The sequence below is a fragment of the Lissotriton helveticus genome, chromosome 5_1 (genome assembly GCF_964261635.1).
Source record: "Lissotriton helveticus chromosome 5_1, aLisHel1.1, whole genome shotgun sequence".
NCBI lineage: Eukaryota > Metazoa > Chordata > Amphibia > Caudata > Salamandridae > Lissotriton > Lissotriton helveticus.
In genome coordinates, this window is record NC_136065.1 from 1,962,075,614 (window position 1) to 1,962,097,201 (window position 21,588).

Here is a 21,588-nt window from a genome sequence, read left to right on the forward strand (position 1 = left end):
CGTTGGCTGCTAAGAATAGGCCATTACAATAGTCCAGGCGGCTCAGAACGAGGGCCTGGACCAAGGTCTTCCGTGTATTGTCTGGTAGAAGGGGGAACACTTTCCGAAGGAGGCTAATAATGTGGAAGCAGGACCCTGCCGTGGTACTGGCATGATGGAAGAGGGTAAGGTCATGGTCTAAACGGACCCCCAGGTTTTTTACTACCTGTTTCAGGAGAGGGGCCTGACCCAGGCTGGGGGGCCACCAGTCGGGGGTCCACAGGATTTTTGCCTCTCCGAATAGCATGACCTCTGACTTTCCCACGTTACACTGGAGAAAGTTCTTGGCCATCCAGCTGGCGATCGCAGTCATGCCGTTGGAGAAAGCTTGTCTTATCTCCGGGGTAAAGGTCTTAAAAGTGAACAGCAGCTGCGTGTCGTCAGCGTAAGAGATAGGCATAAACCCGAAAGACCTCGTCATGTTGGCCAGAGAGGAGATATATACGTTAAACAACGTAGGGCTGAGACAGGAGCCCTGCGGCACTCCTCTGATGATACTGGCAGAAGTGGAGCAAAAAGAGCCCATATTCACCTTCTGGGTACGCTCAGAGAGAAAGCTGGTGAACCACGCCAAGGCAGATCTGTCAATGCCTATCTCCTTTAATCTGGTGAGGAGGATGGCGTGGGATATGGTGTTGAATGCTGCGGATAAGTCCAGCAGCACCAACACCACTGACAGCCCTCTGTCCAGGGACAGGCGTATGGCATCCGTGACGGAAAGAAGAGCCGTCTCGGTGCTATGCCTAGGCCTGAACCCGGACTGAGAGTGATCCAGACTGCCAGTCTGCTCAATGAAGCTGGAAAGGTGGTGATTAACATGCTTCTCCATCAGTTTGCCGACGAACGGCAGAAGGGAGATTGGCCTCAGATTGGTCATGCCTGGCCCATGCCTTGGTAGTCCAAGGCGCAACAGTGTCTAAGGCCTTCGCATTCCACTCTTCATGAACCTTCCAGGCCATTTTTAGGGTATCACTTGGTGGTGGCGCCTCTTTGAGCAGTGCCAGTTTATAAGCTTCTTGACTGAATTTCCTGCGTTTCGGGTACTGGGATTTCAGTTCCTCCCGTTGTACTGAGCCAGGGTTCAGCCTAAAAGGGATAAGTCCGTGGTCTGACCATGGCACCATAATAGGGGACGAGACCTCCACTCCCTCCCAATTTGAAAAAATGGGGTCAAGCAGGTGTCCACATTGGTGCGTGGGCAAGACTGACTGCAGTTCTAGCATTAGAGGTGTCATTACTTGCATAACCTCCTGCGTTTCCCTGCAATTAATATCCTCAAGGTGCAAGTTTAAGTCCCCTAGGATGAGAAACTTGCTGTAGCGTATGGCTGGCTGGGTGGCTTTCTCAGCCAAGCTTTTAATAAACTGTGAGGCCACTCCAGGTGGTCGGTATATCAAAAAGCCATTAATCGTGCTTTTTGGGGAGATTTTTATAGAAAGGAACCCTGCCTCGCTATTCATGATATTTATAGAGTCTAGAGTGCAAGGTAGCTCCCTTTTATGGATCAGTGCAATGCCACCTCCTCGCTGAATCCCCCTGTCGACTCTAAGCAGACAATAGTCTAAAGGGAGGGCCTCTAGGATTTCTGGGGTAACTGCCTCATCCAACCAGGTTTCGGTTAGAAAAAGCACATCTAATCGACGATTTAATAAAAGATCGTGAATTTCTAATTTATGCTTCTTCAGTGAACGGCAGTTTAGCAGCGACATGCTCACCCATTCAGCCACCTTCTCTAAGCCCATTGATGTGTAAAGGTCAAAGGCACAACCCGTGCACTGGAATGAAGCTGCATCCACATGTATTCTGTGCTTGCATCCCTCTTCAATCTCGGGGCACAAGTACACCAGTTGGTCTTTGGTATAACACAGCCTTTCTAACCTTTCCCCATCGCTTTGGGCAGAACGTCTGGCCCCAGGCCACGGCCGGTCGCGGACGGGCGCAGACGGGCTCGCCTCGGGCTCACCAGAAGGAATAGACGTGAACCTGCTCTCTGTGGACACGTGTACTGGCCTCTGTGGCACCGGAAGAGATGGACGTGAGCCCGCTCTCTGTGGACACATGTGCTGGACTCTGTGGCAGCTGAAGAGATGGACGTGAGCCTGCTCTCGGTGGACACCTGTGCTGGTTTCTATGGCACCTGAAGAGATGGACGTGAACCCGCTCTGTGTGCACATGTATGCTGGCCTCTGTGGCACCTGAACAGGTGGATGTGAGCCCACTCTCAGTGGACACGTGCACTGGCCTCTCTCGCACCTTAGGGAATGGACGTGAGCTCGCTCTCTGTGGACACGTGCGCTGGTGTCTGTGGCACCTGAAGGAATAGATGTGAACCCGCTCTCTGTGGACACGTGCACTGGCCTCTGTGGCACCGGAAGAGATGGACGTGAGCCCGCTCTCTGTGGACACGTGTGCTGGCCTCTGTTGCACCTGAAGAGAAGGACGTGGGCCCGCTCTCTGTGGACACGTGCACTGACCTCTGTCGCACCTGAAGAGATGGACATGAAACCGCTCTCTAAGGACACGTGTGCTGGCCTCTGTCGAGATGGACAAGGCCCCGCTCTTGGTGGACTCCAGTGCTGGTCTCCGTGGCACCTGAAGAGATGGACGTGAGCCCGCTCTCTGTGGACACCTGTGCTGGTCTCCGTGGCACCTGAAGAGATGGACGTGAACCCGCTCTCGGTGGACACCTGTGCTGGTCTCCGTGGCACCTGAAGAGATGGATGTGAGCCCACCCTCTGTGAACACGTGCACTGGGTTCTGTTTCACCAGAAGGAATAGACGTGAACCTGCTCCCTGTGAACAGGTGCACTGGCCTCTGTGGCACCGGAAGAGATGGACGTGAACGCGCTCTCGGTGGACACCTGTGCAGGTCTCTGTGGCACCTGAAGAGATGGATGTAGGCCCGCTCTCTGTGGACACTTGCACTGGCCTCTGGCGCACCTGAAGGGATGGACATGAACCCGCTCTCTTTGGACACGTGCACTGGCCTCTGTGGCACCTGAAGAGATGGATGTGAGACCGCTCTCGGCGGACACCTGTGCTGGTCTCTATGGCACCTAAAGAGATGGACGTGAACCCGCTCTCTGTGGACATGTGTGCTGGCCTCTGTGGCACCTGAACAGATGGATGTGAGACCACCCTCTGTGAACACATGCGCTGGTCTCTGTCTTACCAGAAGGAATAGACGTGAACCTGCTCTCTGTGGACACGGCCACTGGCCTCTGTGGCACCGGAAGAGATGGACATGAAACCGCTCTCTAAGGACACGTGTGCTGGCCTCTGTCGAGATGGACAAGGCCCCGCTCTTGGTGGACTCCAGTGCTGGTCTCCGTGGCACCTGAAGAGATGGACGTGAGCCCGCTCTCTGTGGACACCTGTGCTGGTCTCCGTGGCACCTGAAGAGATGGACGTGAACCCGCTCTCGGTGGACACCTGTGCTGGTCTCCGTGGCACCTGAAGAGATGGATGTGAGCCCACCCTCTGTGAACACGTGCACTGGGTTCTGTTTCACCAGAAGGAATAGACGTGAACCTGCTCCCTGTGAACAGGTGCACTGGCCTCTGTGGCACCGGAAGAGATGGACGTGAACGCGCTCTCGGTGGACACCTGTGCAGGTCTCTGTGGCACCTGAAGAGATGGATGTAGGCCCGCTCTCTGTGGACACTTGCGCTGGCCTCTGGTGCACCTGAAGGGATGGACATGAACCCGCTCTCTTTGGACACGTGCACTGGCCTCTGTGGCACCTGAAGAGATGGATGTGAGACCGCTCTCGGCGGACACCTGTGCTGGTCTCTATGGCACCTAAAGAGATGGACGTGAACCCGCTCTCTGTGGACATGTGTGCTGGCCTCTGTGGCACCTGAACAGATGGATGTGAGACCACCCTCTGTGAACACATGCGCTGGTCTCTGTCTTACCAGAAGGAATAGACGTGAACCTGCTCTCTGTGGACACGGCCACTGGCTTCTGTGGCACCGGAAGAGATGGAAGTGAGCCCGCTCTCTGTGGACCTGTGTGCTGGCCTCTGCCGCACCTTAGGGAATGGACGTGAGCCCGCTCTCTGTGGATACGTGCACTGGTCTCTGTCGCACCTGAAGGAATGGACAGGAACCCACTCTCGGTGGAAACATGCACTGGTCTCTCTTGCACTTGAAGGAATAGACGTGTACCCCCTCTCGGTGGACATGTGCACTGGCCCCTGTGGCACCTTAAGGAATAGAAGTGAGCCTGCGCTCTGTGGACATGTGCACTGGCCTCTGTGGCACCGGAAGGGATGGACGTGAACCCACTCTTCGTTGACACGTGCACTGGCCTCTGTGGCACCCGAAGGGATGGATGTGAGCCCGCTCTCGGTGGACACATGCACTGGCCTCTAAGGCACCCGAAGGGATGGATAGGAATCGGCTCTCGGTGGACACATGCCTGGGCCTCTGGGGCACCTTAAGGAATAGACATGAGCCCGCTCTCTGTGGTCACATGCAATGGCCTCTGTCACACCTGAAGGAATGGACAGGAACCCACTCTGGGTAGACATGTGCACTGGCCTCCGAGGCACCCGAAGGGATGGATGTGAACCGGCTCTCGATGGATACGAGCATTGGCCTCTGAGGCACCGGAAGAGATGGATGTGAACTCAGTGGACACATGCGCTGGCCTCTCTAGAACCTGAAGAAATGGGTGTGAACCCGCTCTTGGTGGACACTTGCACTGGCCTCCGAGGCACCCGAAGGGATGGATGTGAACCGGCTCTTAGAGGACACGTACATGGGCCTCTGAGGCACCCGAAGAGATGGACGTGAACTCAGTGGACACGTGCGCTGGCCTCTGTGGAACCTGAAGAAATGGGTGTGAACCCGATCTTGGTGGACACGTGCAGTGGCCTCTGTAGCACCTTAAGAGAGGGACGTGAACCCGCTCTTGGTAGACACATGCACTGGTCTCTGTCGCACCTTAAGGAATGGATGTGAGCCCGCTCTCTGTGGACACTTGTGCTGGACTCTGCGGCACCGGAAGGGATGGACATGAACCCTATGGTGACCAACCGACCATAAATTTCACAGACCGTCCGTTATTTTAGTATGAATTACAGATGCCTTACAGACATCACACTAAAATCAAATTTCGGAATTTCAGGAAGGTATGATGTTCCCCTGGTAGAGGCCCCATGAATTTAACCCCTTGGCTGCGGCGGTAATTCCGCGGCTGCGCTAGGGGGGAGGGGGGAGGGGACCGCGCGGCGCCGCCATGCTCATGACTGAACCACTCTGTCACGAGCCTCGGACGCGCTGTGCTTGTGATGAGGTGGTTCTGTCACGGCCCCCCCTGCTCAACAAAACACGCCGCGAAGGCGCGAAATCAGCACCGCGCAGGCGCGGCGGCCGGGCCGTGGCGGAACCACTCCGTCACCAGCACAGTGCGTCCGTGGCTGGTGACGGAGTGATTCCGTCACCAGCATCGATGAGGTTAAGAGCTTTAACTCGGGGCCTCTCATCTTTTAATCTGTAGACTGAGGCTGCCTGCAGCAGCCCCTCCCGAACTTTGCAAAGACTATGGACTGGCCTATTGTTATTCTGTGACTGCAGACGATTATCACAGATAGAATGACAATGGGCCCTATTGTAGTGATAGCATATGGTGTTCCCTCTCCTGCACAAATCTTGATTGCAGAAAGGGCCTGATGTCCCTTTGCAAAGCTGCGTGCATACTGAAAACCTGTGAAGTGCACGATTGTCTCAAACTTATATTAACTCATTTTGACTTGTACTTATTTTGGTTGTCTATTTACGTATATAGTATTGTGCAGCCTCCTCTGATAATTCTGTAAAACGTATGTTTCGTCCCAAATTTTTGTCCTGAATTTTGACCTTTTGTCCTGACTTTCTGTCCTGAATTTTGACCCTGTCCTGAATTTTTACACTGACTGTCCTGAATTTGCACCCATGCCAGTTGGTCACCCTAGTGAACCCACTATCAGTGGACATGTGCACTGCCTCTGTGGCACCTTAAGGGAGGGACGTGGACCCATGCACTGCCTCTGTGGCACCTGAAGGGAGGGACATGAACCCGCTCTCTGTAGACATGTGATGAAAGCTGCCAGTGACTCGTGTCACATGCCTCCGAACTGGAGTTTCTGGCAGAAGAGGCATTTGGAGGATGTTCCAGGGTGTTGAGTGCGGAATCCTGAAACTCAGGTTGTGAGCTCTGCAGCTTTCCATTCTGTCAGCTTATGTGATCGTGAGCAGAGTGGCCACCTCCCTGTGCCTCGGTTCCCTCGTGTCAAAATATAGGCGTTGTCTGGCTAAAAATGAACAGACTCAGAGAAAACCAGGGGCTAAAGGTGGTCAGACTGTAACCAAAAATGAACCTACTGTGACGAACCAGTTGTGTCTCAGTAGAATCCAACAATTTAAAGAAAACCTGTAAAGAGGGACATACTGAGAGAAAAACAAAATACTGTGAATCGAAAACGAACAGACTGAAAGAACCACGAATTTCAGCCAGGCATGAACGGTTCAGGTGATATGGCTTATGGCAAGATTTGAACACATCACTCCAGCTCTCATCTCCCTCAACTGGCTTCCCATGGAAGGGAGGTGTATTTATAAGCTGGCCTGCATCACACACAAAACCCTTCACTCTCTGGACCCCAACTACCTGAACCTACAAACTGGCAAGAGCAGGTCAATCCAGAACTCTGAGAAGCTCCAACTCACTCCATCTTAAACCTCCGAAACTTAAAAAGAAAACCACCCAGTACCAATTGTTTTCTGGCAACGCTCCCCGGATATGGAACGCTCTCCCGGGAGTCCTTAGATGCAGCCCTTCCTTCTCCTGCTTCAAAAGGGACCCGAAACTCCATCTCCTTAACAAATACTTTCCTGACCAACATCAAGTAACCTAGACTTCAATATCCGAGTTGACTCCTTTCTCTCTTGACATTCAAAGATAGTTGGCGACCGGACTGTGTTAGCCACCTTTGTTTGTTTTCTCTCCCTCCCCTGCACTGTTTACCTATTTTTCATGTTGTATTTTTTTTATCTCTGTTTTGCTTCCTTACTGCCTTCCTACTATGCAATGCAATTTCGTTCTGTTTTTACAGTGTGTATGCAAAGTGCTCTGATACTTATGGGTGAAGCTAGCGCTATATAAAACTTTTAAAATAAAGAGAGGGGTCGGGGTTCTTCATAGGGGAGCAGAGAGGTGCAGCTCAGGGGCTATGACTTAGAGAGGGGTGTGGGGTGCTTCATAGGGGGGGGCAGAGAGGTGCCTACAGACAAAGGAAGCTTGTAGGCTGGAGGAAAATACCTGCTTCCCATACCTGTGAGGGTAGCACTGAGTAATGCGTCCTTGGATTAAAGAGGGGGCGACGAGGCGACTGACACACTTTGAGAACTTTTTCCCTGAAGATCAACCCCAAAACATGGCATCGCCTCCATGTCCAAACTTGTCACTGAACCGGAGGCGGGGAAGACGCTCCCAGCCGTGCCAAGGACCGTGTGAGAAGGAACTGGGGACACAGCTAGACGACAATCAGAGGAAAGAGAACCCGAGAGCGATGGAGTCTGCGACCCAAGGGTGGTGGAGATACACTGCTAACCATGTGTGTGCCATGGGGTTACACGCAGGCTAATTACCAGCCGAGGAGCTGCTATAGGGGTGCGGGCAAGCTGGGACGGTGGTGGGGCACATTGTAGGGTCCTGGACCATTATTCAACAGTTTTATAGGGAGGATGTCCAGCCACTGAGACACTAAGGTCACTTAAGGAAGATGTTGGGGGGTCAATATGTTTTATTCTGTAATTGTTCACCGGAGAGCCAATTAAGAATATTGAAAGATAGCAGTATCTGATAACCTTATAACCTAAAATGGTTATACTAAGAGGGAAACTTGCAAAGCTAAAGCACGAGCGTTATCACCAAAAACTAGCACCCCAAGAGAAAATCGGGAGCTGTACATTCTAAAATGAGAAAAACTGAAGTATGTGACCACCAAAAATGTAACACTCAAAGAAAATTCGGGATACGGAGATGAAAAGACTGAAAGGACACATGGCGCTACGCTAGCGATAACCAAAGTGAATAACGGACAAACTAAACTAAAATAAAGGAAGCAATGAGGTCCGTCGAGGAGACAGGATGAAATGCGGAGCGCTGGCAGCGCTGCGCAGGACCTCTCACCTGTACTGGGCGCTGGGCCCGAGCCCGCGCCGAGCTCCGCCAGGGACCCTTGCAGCAGGTACAGGAGGAGCAGCATCACCCGGGACATCCTGGGGCAGAAAGATGGAGGCACCGGCTGTAGGATGCAGTCTGCGAACCGACTCTCTTCTGGGAGCAACTTTCACCCGCGGTATCTGACTGGTCAGTTCCCTCAGTCACGTGCGCATCTGGCCCCAGTACCGTTTGACACTTTCGAGTCCCGCTCCGGTACTGTCCTTTTAAAGTGCCAGCTGCCAGTGGTAATGTAGGCTCCCGTACCGACGAGCAGGAACTCGGTACCACAAATCACTGGCAATCGGAGAACCAGCACTGTGCGCTCCAGTACCGTATGCAGCAATACAATGAATAACTGGCGAGCAGGCCTCCCGTGTCGTACGCTCCGGTACCATGAATCAATTGCAAGAGAGGTTCTGGTACTGCGAGTCTCTGGCTAGTTAACACCCACACTTATGATTCCTGTTCCAGTATTGCTTGTCCCCAGCAATGGATACCTCACTGCTGGGGGTAGTCCAGTGCCGTCCTGCGGCTGTGTCCCTGTCTGATACCGCTCTTCACGGGACAGTCCCGGTCCAGTACTGTCTTCTCCGGTGGGTACCTCTTTACAGCGAGTCCGGTTCCCTACTATCTTTTTTCGAGCACAGTAGACCGTTGCGCTAATACTGTCAGGGGGACGTGCCTCGGTCCAGTACTGATGCGACGAACAGCGACCTGGTACCGTCCAGCCAGTCGTGCTGTACTGGAACAACCCGTCCTTCTCTGCTGGATGGAGCTCGCACAGCGCAGCTCCGCCTCTTTATTGGGGAGCACCCTTGGTGCTACAGCCCCCGAGGGCGCAGTGAGGCGGGGCAGGCTGCACACGTGGGACTCGGGCCCCCCCTGCCCTCCTCCAGGTGGGCACTGCTCCTGCTCCCACTCACCCCAGTCTCATCTCCAACTGCCCCGGGGTGGGAGGATGGCGGTGAGTAGATGTGATCGATAGAGCGCCACTGCCCCCTGGTGGCCGTCAGCAGCACGGCGAACCCGTTCTGCAGAAAACAAAACTGGCGTTTCATCTTTTTTACAAGCAAATATCTTTCTTTATTCATAGGCAAGTTATTCATTTTGCGGCTTCCATTCTGTTTCGATAGGTAGGTTGCTACTTCGAATTTGGCCCAGGTAATTCTTCATTTCATCTTTCCGTGGTCGATATCTTCATTAATAGTATTACCGCTTTGCTTACATAACTTAAAACACCGGCACGGAACGGTATATAAAAACAATGTATTATATGACCCCCTCTATTGTGTGAATACCGCTAGTAGAGGGGCAGCAGGATTGAAGAGCTGGTCGAAGTGCTTAATAACTTAGTATTATAAAATCAACATTTGGCCCAAGGAGTGGGAAACAGCGCTAATGTTGTACCAAGAGGAAGCTGCAAATAGCTGTTCTCCTCATAAGTCAAAACACACAAGATGATGGATGGAATGTTGCACAATGGCAACACATTCACCCCCAGTCACAGTTCTGGGTTTAATCTATCGTTATATTGCTCACCAAGCCACCCCAGTTCAGACATGGCCATATGCAAATCAGCCTTGACCCTGTGCCCCATGGGAACAGTCCAGACTGAACTGCTGCCAAGCCATGTCTTGCCTGGACCGGAATCAAGCATCTTAGGACCGGTTTCTCGCTAACAGCCGTTTTCAGCCAGGATAGCATGACTCCAGTTACTTAGGGAGCACGGGACCCACGTCTGGGAATACCCTTCCCACATAGGGTGAACAACAAAACACGCAAGATGATGGATGGAATGTTGCACAATGGCAAAACATTCACCCCCTGTCACAGATCTGGGTTTAATCCATCGTTATTTTGCTCACCAAGCCACCCCAGTTCAGACATGGCCATATGCAAATCAGTCTTGACCCTGTGCCTCATGGGAACAGTCCAGCCCGAACTGCCAAGCCATGTCTTTCCTGGACCGGAATCAAGCATCCTAGGACCGGTTTCTGGGTATCAGCCGTCTTCAGAAAGGATAGCTTGACTCCAGTGGCTTAGTGAGCAAGGGACCCACGTCTGGGCACACCCTTCCCACATAGGGTGAACAGCAAAACAAACAAGATGATGGACGGAATGTTGCACAATGGCAAAACATTCACCCCCAGTCACAGATCTGGGTTTAATCCATCGTTATTTTGCTCACCAAGCCACCCCAGTTCAGACATGGCCATATGCAAATCAGTCTCATAAGTCGCCTCTCCAAGGTACTTAATGAAGGATTGGGCTTTTAAGATGCACGATCAGCAGAGCAATAAAAGCACTCCTCTTTTTTATTTAGCGTCACAAACAGAAAATGTATTACTACCTGACTCAAGAAACTAATAGCAACTGCAGTGCTGCGGACTGTTGTTGTACTGGCACAGCAGACTAAACCATGATAGAATGGAATGCGTCCAGAATTACAATTATTGTGGTGGATATGCCAGTCGTGGGTTCTGTAGCTGACTGTGCCCATAAGACTCGACATGCACTTCATTGATAAAGCCCCAAAAAGCCAAAGGTCGGCTGGGGTTGATTGTTCCCATCCTAGGGGCCCTGGCCTGGCAGTTCAGGATGGCGTGTGCCTCGAGGGATATCTGTGAGCATTGAGATGGAAGCTCAATGTTGGTCTGCTTTCTGAAGTCATTTGCACTTTTGCAGAAAAAAAACAAAATAACACTGGTGTTTAGTGCATAGTTCTGTTTTGTAGCTAAACTCCCTAGACCCATCATAGGTATCCCATCCTCTCTTTGTTCACCTTTGGTTTTGGACTGGAAAAGGTGTTATGCATGGATTCAGTGTTTTAAGTTCATCATCGCAAGTTCTTTAAGTTTTCTTGACTTTTTCCTCAAAACACAACAATCATGGTTTTGTGGTGAGGGCTTTCTGCATCACGGATTGCCACCTGGACCTGGGCTCTGTGGTCTGGTGGTGCACACCATATGCACCCTTCTTTAAGCTGAGCTCCTTCTTTTTTACTGGTCTGACCAGACTTTTTAAATTACTCTGGCAGCCCCCTGCAACCAGGTCGTTTACCCCATCCATGTGGGACACAGATTCTGCATGTATGTGTGCTTCTTCTGTATGTAGAAGTTGTGAATGGAGTCTGTCTGCTACTCATGGCTGTGGACACACAGGAATCCATTTTGTTTTCTTGATTCCAAGTAGTCCTTAAGATGGAGGGTGGAGACAGCCCCATTCAACAATGTGAATGCAGGGCTCCTCAAGGATAAATCAAAAGAGGTTGTGTGCAGGGTCAGGCTCTTGGGTGTACAGGGGAGGGGAAGAAACAGAGGATCTCTTCGAGGCACAGGGAAATTACCCTGCTGCATTCTGGCTCATTTTTCACTGCAAGAGCTACACCAGGGCCGGACTGGGAACCAAAACCGGCCCGGCAAAGTGCTCGGCCGGCCCCCTGGGGGAGGTCTGAGCTCTTTGTCGGGGCCGGTTTTCGGCCGATTTTGTTGCAGGGCCGATTTTGCAGCTATGCTGCATAAACGGCTCTGTCACAAAAACGGCCCCCAGGGGCCCAAAACCGGCCCCCACCCCTGCGGCGCACCGGGGGATTGCCCGGTGCCACCCCCACAGGTTAATAGGTAGTTAAGGGAGCTTGACCTTCTCTCCTCCGTAGCATTGTTTGGGGTCTTCCCTGACAGGAAACTGGCAACTCCACCCCATGTTCATGTTAACCAGGGGCTGAAGAGAAAGGCCCTGATTCACAAAGAGCCTCAGCACTAGTGCAGGCAGAATCTCCTCAATGAGAAACTGCAGTGCAGAGATCCTGCCCGAGTGCTGAGATCCCGCCTGAGTGTGGATATCCTGCCTGAGTGCTGAGATCCCGCCCGAGTGTGGATATCCTGCCCGAGTGCTGAGATCCCGCCCGAGTGTGGATATCCTGCCAGAGTGCCGAGATCCCGCCCGAGTGTGGATATCCTGCCTGAGTGCTGAGATCCCGCCCGAGTGTGGATATCCTGCCCGAGTGCTGAGATCCCGCCTGAGTGTGGATATCCTGCCCCAGTGCTGAGATCCCGCTCAAGTGTGGATATCCTGCCCGAGTGCTGAGATCCCGCCCGAGTGTGGATATCCTGCCCCAGTGCTGCGATCCCGTCCTGAGTGTGGATATCCTGCCCCAGTGCTGCGATCCCATCCTGAGTGTGGATATCCTGCCCCAGTGCTGAGATCCCGCCCGAGTGTGGATATCCTGCCGAGTGCTGAGATCCCGCCCGAGTGTGGAGATCCTGCCCCAGTGCCGAGATCCCGCCCGAGTGTGGATATCCTGCCCCAGTGCTGAGATCCCGCCCGAGTGTGGATATCCTGACAGAGTGCTGAGATCCCGCCCGAGTGTGGATATCCTGCCCCAGTGCTGCGATCCCGTCCTGAGTGTGGATATCCTGCCCCAGTGCTGAGATTCCGCCCGAGTGTGGATATCCTGCCCCAGTGCTGAAATCCCGCCCGAGTGTGGATACCCTGCCCCAGTGCTGTGATCCCATCCTGAGTGTGGATATCCTGCCCCAGTGCTGTGATCCCGTCCTGAGTGTGGATATCCTGCCCCAGTGCTGTGATCCCGGCCTGAGTGTGGATATCCTGCCCGAGTGCTGAGATCCCGCCCGAGTGTGGATATCCTGCCGAGTGCTGAGATCCAGCCACGACTGCGGAGTCTCTGCCGCAAGTGTGGAGGCTCGTTGTGAATTGGGTCCAAAAAATAGCTAGCTGGACCAGTCTGGGGGCAATAAGCAAAATGTACGAATGCCCCAAAACTGGACTTGGGGCGGACAGTTGGAGTATACAAATACCGTCTGCAATTTTGGTATAAGATGGGACAGAAACTCCCATCCAATGTGCTAGGGTTTCTCGACCAGAATCATCTGGGGTCCCTCACCAATGGCAAATGAGAAAGCCTTTTGTGCTCCAGGGGTGTGTCATCCACTGACAACATCTCTTTACCAGGTTTGGGATCAGAAAGGCGGTGAGTTCTATATCCTGCCCATTGATGCTGGCTCGGGGTCTGTCTTGAAGGAGGGAACTGGCTGGCTGCTTAGGAAGGGCATGGGAGATGCCCTTGCATGAGGAAGACATTAACCACGAGCAGTGGCACTTGACACAGCTGTTCCATCGCCAGTCCTGGCACTGCCAATACTCCCCAGAGAAGGTGTGCTGATCACATTATTGTCAGCTGGTATGGGGCAGAGAGCAGGCAGCCGCCACTCTGTGGGCCGTACAAGAGGAACCACTGAGAAGGGTGCTGCCCCTGCTGACCGCAGACAAGAAAGAGCAAACGTGGCCTAAATGCATATACCCTAAACTTTAGTGGGAAAAACTAGAGGTAGAATTTCCCTGGCAGCCTCACTCCATTTTGATGGAACCTGGCCAGCAGATGAAGTCATGATCCAAGACCCTTTACAGAGAAGACAGGAGAGGGGCTTCTGCAGTCAATACGGGAAAGGACCTTAGAAGGAAGAGATACAGGCGGATCCGGGAGTGGCCTCATTGGTGGGAGGTTTACACATGGAAAAACTACATATGTGATTTGGGGACAGCGACCAACATTGAAGGTTGTGCATCACAGCCAAAGAAAGTATCACTGCTTGGTGGAGACCCTTCTGATGGTGACACCACTCACGTCTCAGGCACCACACCCTCCACTTTACATGAGAAACCAGATGAATGCAGGAAGCACATATGACTAAAAGCCTGAAGATAATCAGCCATGCTCCAGATATAGCACCAAGGTCATTTACTAAATATTCCAGTTCTTTCGGCTGGCGGAAAATTTTGCTGACATGAAAGGCAGGCGCTGGGAAAGCAACACCTGAGACATGGCAATGTTAAATGAACATCTCAGTCGAGACAGGAGCTCTGCCTTTTGAACTAGGTTTGACGAAGCAATAAAGAGTGGTGGTTTTCATCAGCCAGTCATCAAGGTATGGAAAGGCGTACACCCCTTACTTCAGGAGATACCGCCCCCAGGTCCTTGGTGTGCACCCAAAGTGCCAGTACCTGGCCAAAGGGGAGTACTGAAAAATGGTAGCGCTTTGCCACCAGCACAAACCTAAAATAACAGCTGGGATGTTTAAATAGGTAGTCTGAAAGTTCAAGAACACCATGCTATTCTGACGTTTCTAAACATGTGACAATTGCTAAAGAAAACATCTTGAATGTCTCTTTTTTAGGAACAAAGTCAAAAAGTCAGACCCAAACAGTCTTTTTGCAGACCAGAAAGTAACATGAATAGCACCCCAGACCCCATTTCATGACTAGAGCTTCTTCAGTGGTTTCCTTGTGCAGGAGAGAAAGCACCTCCTTCATCAAGGTAAGGTCATGGGCAAATGGGGGGAGCGTCGAATGAACTCAAGTTTGAGAAGGTGGCACGGAAAGAAATGGAAGGGCATAATCCTTTTTGATAATCCGAATGACCCTGTCAAGAATTCATATGAAAGGTGCTGATCCCCTGCTGATCCCCTGAGACTGAACTGAAAGACTTAGTAAAGGAACAAGCACTACATAGAAAGCATGGGGTAACAGGGAAGAAGAGATAGGGATCTTGGGAGAAACACAGGAAGTGAACTCATGTTCTGAATGCTCCTATATTCTCTGAAATCAAGTTGAACGCCTGTTGCAGAACACAGTACATTTAAGGTGAAGGGTGTTTGTGTGTGATCAACACATGCCAGAAGAGAAGCGCCCCCCACAAAATGAGTAAGAACACTCTTGTAGCAGACCCAGAGAAAGAGTGGGACAACAGGATCACCGAAAGTGGAATGGGATAGGCTGAAGGGTTCAAGAAGTAAGCAGAGAGGGGACCAATCAGAGCATCACCAACAGCAAATGGTACATGAAGGGAAGCCTGGTGCAAACTATTGCAGCAGTGCAGGAGCACACCAAGATGCATACTTGCCAATAAACGAGGTGTATCTGCAATGCTTGTCCTGGAAGTAATACACCTCCGCCATGACATGACATGGCTGCCAAATGTTATGTGTGACATTTCCATCTTTTCAGTATGCTGATGTGTGATGTTTCACTGCCACGGGTGCCACTTCCAGGCACACTTCATCCTGAGCACACAAAGGAATTTATCAGGTAGATTTCACATATTAGCCCTTTTTTTATGTATTAGCCTGGACATTACCTTGAAACCACTGATGGCACATGATCGAAGTGTCATAAAAAGTCTCTAACGAATTTACATTTTCTAACAAGGTTGTCCTGGATGCATTTTTGGTGTCATAATAAAGCTAATCTTTGTTGTGTATAGTGTTGCATGATTGCCTCTTAACAATGGGTTATGCAAAAGAAACAATTGATGGACGGAATGTTCGACAATGCAAGCATTCACCCCCAGTCACAAGGATCTGGGTTAAATCCATCATTCTTTTTTTCACCACACCACCCCAGTTTGAACCCAGCCATATGCAAATCAGTCTTGACCCTGTTACTTGTGGGAACAGTCCAGCCCGAACTGCCAAGCCATGTCCTCCCTGGACCAGAAACAAGCATCCTGGGACCGGTTTCAGGGCATCACCCTTCATAAGCCAGGCTAGCTTAAATCCAGTGGTGTGGTGAGCACGGGACCCACATCTGGGCATACCCTTCCCACATAGGGCGACTTATGCAAAAGAAACAATTGATGGACGGAATGCAGGATAATGCAAACATTCACCCCGTCACAAGGATCTGGGTTAAATCCATCATTCTTTTGCTTACCACACCACCCTGGTTTGGACCCAGCAGTATGCAAATCAGTCTGACCCTGTGCCTCATGGGAACAGTCCAGCCCGAACTGCCAAGCCATGTCTTCCCTGGACCGGAAACAAGCTTCCGAGGACCGGTTTCTGGCATTCCAGCCGTCTTCAGCCCGGCTTGCTTGAATCCAGTGGCAAAGTGAGCAAGGGACTCACGTCTGAGCATACCCTGCCACACTTATGGCGGCCAAAAGCGGTACAAAAGGGGGTGGTGATGGACGGGGCATCTGAATCAATCAAACACTCACACCCAGTCAAAAGATCTGGGTTTAATCCATCACCGTTCTTTAGCCCACTCTGCCACCCCAGCTGCAGCAAGAGATACACAAGAAAGGTCTCTCTGTCCAAACGGCACTGCCAATGTGTTAATACTGTAGCAGGGAGGTGTCTCTCGGAGGTCAGACTGCACGTGCACTTTCCATAAATGAGTAGCTGCTGTAGGAGTTGGGTCAAAACAAGGTACCATGAATGAGAGCCATTCCCGAAGAGCTAGCTAAAGCCTGGCTGTTTGTCTGCTAATTGGAGTGTGCAGCTAGAGGGCGTCACACATTCATGTTGACAAATGAAACTTTGGGGAACCTTAAAGAACCGACACGCTGAACAGCATTATTATAACACAAGATGCGTGCACTTGGCTAGACTGCTAGACTAGTCATGACATTTGGGGAACTGGTGAGGAAACTGTTGAACAGATAAATGGTCAAGCTTGTTAACATGTTCTATTTAAAGAGTGTTCCAGTGAGGAGTCTGCCTTCTCCACGAACAGGTGATCTCCTTTAAAGGGCATATCCATTATGATCACTTGGCCATCCCCAGGGTAAACAGATGAACACAATCTAGGTGTATCTCCAGATCAGCATGCCCACAGACATGAAGGGAGTCATCTTTCTATTGTGTTGAGGTTGTCGATGCTCTAAGAAAATATTTATGAGGGTCGATGCATAGGTTTGGGAATATGAGCATAGCTGCTGAGGTTTCAGATTGCTATGTGTGACATTTTCATAATTTCAGTGTAATTATAAGTGACATTTAACCATCCAAGAATGATACTTTCTCACGAGCAAAATCAAGCAATGAAGACGAGGCAAAGATATAAATATCAGAAATTACACCAGCCCTGCGAAGTACCACGCATCAGGGGTTGGACTAACACACATAGCTGCCACGTTTTCAGCATGCATTTGAGGGACATTTTTTTGTTTATATTCTATTTATGAGTGGCATTTACGTCTATCACATGTGACACTTTGAATAACATTTTATCAAGAGAAGTTAGGAAGAAACCGTGTACAGGACAAAATAGCACATCATCCATGTATTTTAATTCTTAGATTAGATCACCAAATCCAACATAGGACAGTTTAGGATTTCTAAAGTTGTTGTGCATCAGGTCCCACAGTACTGTGGTTCCTCTAATTTTTTAAATACCATTTAAAATCTATTTTATTTCATTAATTGAAACAACTAACCGCTCCACCATCATTAACAACCTTAAAAACTCCTTACTGCTTCCCGCCCCCCCCCCCCCCCCCACCCCCCTGCCCCGCCTCAAAATAAACGAGGTCGAGAGCAGAGACCCGGGGAGGGGGCAATAACAGGGCCTCAGACGGGGCAATAACTACATCGGAGTGGGCAATAAGAAGGCCTCAGACGAAGCATTAACAAGGAATAGAGCGAGCAATAACACAACAGAGGGGGCAATATTGAGGCATCAAAGGAGACATTAATGAGACATCACATGATTTATTTACGGGACCATAGAGAGGGCAATACTGGCATTATACTGACATAAGGCAGGACAATAATAGCACATGCAATAGTTTAATAAAAGGGTAATAAATAAGGACATCATGCCACTTCAGAAATGGTAATAATACTGCATCAGAGGGACCGTTAAGAGGGTATCAGGGGGGTTAACATGGCATCATAAAGGACAATGATAGGGCCTCAGAGGTGTCAATTACCGAGCATCAGTGGCAGGAAAAACAGCAAATTAGACAAGACAATAAGAGGGCGACCAAGAGGACAAAAGTGGTGCTTCTGATGGGGTAATAATAGGGCATCAGAGGGGCTATAATGTCATCAGAGGGGGCAATAACATATCAAAGAGGACAATAATAAGGCATCTGCGAGTGTAACCAGACACAATAATAATATAGCACCAGCGAGGGCAAGAACCAGGTACCGGACACAATAATGGGGCATCATAGAGGGCAATAGTGGAGCATCAGGGAAATGGAGCATCAGCACCAGAAATAACACGATTTGTCATAACTAAAACACATGCTCTGGGCTGGTACCTACTCGGGCTGAGGCCTGGCGGCAGATGAGTCTGAGTTCGAAATAATTAATGCAAAATGAATTTCGTTTAGCACACGCAGGTCTCCATGAACGAAATCACCCCCCAGCTCAGCAGCATTCCAAACTGCCCGGTAGCCAGTCCGGCCCTGCCGGAGGACTAGGACTGTGGTGCTGTAGGTGGGTGGCCCTTGCAGGCAGCAACTCAGTCTGGCCTGCAAGGGCTGGCTGCAGCACTGCATGCAGGCTGAGCTCAGGTGAAGCCGCAATTCCAGGACCGTTTGCCGCCCATGGCCTCCCTGCTGATGGGCTGCCGCTGTCCTGACGCCTCATGAGTTCAGTGCGGGGTCGCCCCGTGCTACTGTCCTGAGGGCTGCTTTGCGCTGCAATCCCGGGGTAACTTCTCCAAATCGGCTGCATTCAGTGGAAGTAAAATTACTAGCGGCTGCGGTAGTACAGTGGTTGCCTGGGCCGATGCGAACTGACTGCAGCAGCACTGCGAGCAGCTACATAATTGAATTTGCGGCGCCGCCCACAAACCATACAGCCCGGAACCCCTTACTCAAATCTCCCGGCTCCTGCAGCAGGATGTGACATTCCCCGCAGCACCGGTTATATAGCAAGCAACCTGACTGGGGGTCCCGGCTATCTCGGTAGTTTCACTGGAGTTCTGGACTTTTTGGTACCGTCCAGAGGTGTCAGGGACAACACCCGAAGACCCCGGAGTTCAACCTGTCTTGGTGCACAAACAAACAGAAACACGGGCTTCTCGAAGGTGGCGTCAAAGACCAAAGGTTTATTACTGCAGGGACACAGAAGTCACAGAAACTGCACACGGGCAGTGTCTAGGAGCCTGTTCGATTTGTACAAAGAGGGTTGTTCCTTATATACTAAATATTCTGCTCGGGGCAAATTCTTTACATGTTACCACAGTTCTAAACATTCGTGTCTTAAACAATAAATATTTGGCGTTTGCACAGGAATCGTCAACAGTATCTGATGTCAAAACATTACGAATGAAGGGTTCCCACTAGTCCATCATAATCCCATGTCAATTCTTCATTCAAGACCCGGACCGCCTCATCGTAAATTTCGTTACCTCCCCCTAATAAAGGCCCAGAAGGAAAGGAGCAGAGCCAGGTGTAGAAGATAGAAAGACAGGATAAGAAATGTTTGTGGGTCGTAAATGGGCACGGTTACCAGCTTCAGCCGCCTAATCATGATCAGGCCAACGAACACAAGAACCAGTATAGCAGGACTGGCCTCAGGCTGGGGAGGCCGCTCTTGCCGAGTCATGCTGCCACAGCGTTGCTGGCCTAAGGTGCACGTGTCACTAGCAAGGTGAATCGCCGGTTAAAGCCTACGTGTCCTTAAATGAAAAGAGGTCATTGCGTGTCCATTGACTATGTGAGGGCAAGGAATACAAAATGGCTTCCGTGTTCTAAGATGGATGCCATGGGTAAATCACAATTGTGTTGGTAACAGGAGTGCTCTTGCTCGTAGCATAGCGAAAACACCAGGATATACTAAATGGATCATTTGCGGTCCACTGATACCAAAATTATGTATTTACGACAATGTTACAAACACGAGTAAAATCGTCACGGAACCTCAGACCCTCCTTTTGCCCTTACATAGGCAATTACTCAGTCTATATCAGAGTCAGAGTCTAATTCTATGCTCATTAGGTCAGTGACATGTTGTTGTATCATCATCCTGTCTCGTGCCTTTTCTCCTAATGCAGGTGATTTTCTGAAACAGGTTGCAGCACAGAGACTACACAGAGCGGGACCACATTGGATAATAAGACAGCACGAGAACAGAAATACTAGGATGACACCAATGACCATCAGAACCTTCCATCCCCACGCTGATACCAGAGTCCAAAACCACTCCATGAAGGACCAGTTTCCCTTATCTACGTGTATAGAGTCGGAAATCTTGTGTAGCTTAGAGATTGCTTCATAGACTGTTGGAGCATTATTTGGAATAAAGACACAGCAGCTCGATTGGATCATTCTGCATACCCCACCTCGATCTGCAAGTATTATGTCTAGAACCATACGGTTCTGCAACGTCATGAGACGATCCGCCTGAAGCTCAGCTGTTAAGTTACTAAGGGCACCAGCAGTTTCTGTAATAGTAGATTCAACTACCCGTGTTAGTTGACGTAGATTTCTACTATTGGCCATAGGCCCCCAAAACGGAAGGAAACCTTTGAAAAAGTCTCCAGCTTCTTGACCAGCGGTATCTTCCTTGCTGAAGACACCTCGTGCTACTCTGGTCTTGTGATAATCTGAAGAAGCAGTGTATGTCGGAGGTAACAATCGAGCAATATAACATGAACCTGAGAAGTCAGCAGGCAGCCATGTATAAGCTCTGTCCTGACAGATGAAGTAGGTACCCCTAGCAGTCAGAAAGGCAGGGGAGGAGTTAGACGGAAATACGTAAGTCTCAACGCACTCACTCCTCCCTAGCTGAGCTCTCGGATTTCTCCCATTTCCTTGCAAACAGACTTGACCTCGGTGAGGCACGACCCAAACTGAAGTGGAGCTTTTACGCTTGCTTTCTCCCAAACTAAGGCGATACTCTGTAGAGTTCCAACTCAAATACACCCGTAATTCATCTCTGGGGTAAGATGGAGTATTATTGACGTCTTTAATCATGTCAATAATTCCCTGGACTAAAGCTTTGTTGGCTGAGTTGTATTTAGTGGACCGTGGTGGACGCGCAGGATAGGTCTCAAGGGCATATGAAAAAATGGTCTGAAAGGCCTGAAATGATCCATTGTAGCTAAAAGGCAAGACTAAATAGGGAATGCCTTTATCCATAGTGTGAGGTATCAAGCCACACACCCAGCAGTCTGTAGTATTAACTACCAGTTGGTGTTGATGCAAGAGCTGTACAAATGTATTGTTAATAAATTCTGAGCGTCGAGCTTGTTCGTGTTCAGGAAATGAGTGAAAAGAATGCATAGAAGAAACCGTAGAAGTAGTAGGATCAAGGGGAGGTACTGTAGTTACTGGCATAAAAATCAAATGTACACCAAAGATGATTCCACCCACCAATGTTATCAAAACAATTAAAAATGTAACTGCACATTGCATTAGAAGGCATTTGCTGTGAAGTATTCTGTACAGTCTATTTCTGCGAACATAAATTACATTTTCTCGTTGCAGCTCAGGAAGCTCCATCTTCTACGACCGTTCGCGACCACTGATGATGTGTACGTAGATGAAAATGCCTCTATCAGCCCTGGGAGTTCCCAGAACTA

General features: G+C 50.3%; 1 protein-coding gene across 1 annotated transcript in view; it reads right to left on the reverse strand.

Moving 5' to 3' along the window:
- PLXDC1 (plexin domain containing 1) overlaps nucleotides 1-9,220 on the reverse strand; it is a 392,766-nt gene extending 383,546 nt beyond the window's left edge. The window contains exon 1 of the mRNA XM_078645635.1: nucleotides 8,218-9,220. Within this exon, the coding sequence (XP_078501761.1) occupies nucleotides 8,218-8,305 (88 nt within the window). The 5' untranslated portion in view covers nucleotides 8,306-9,220. The remainder of the gene's footprint in view (nucleotides 1-8,217) is intronic.
- Between the last annotated feature and the right edge of the window lie 12,368 nt (nucleotides 9,221-21,588).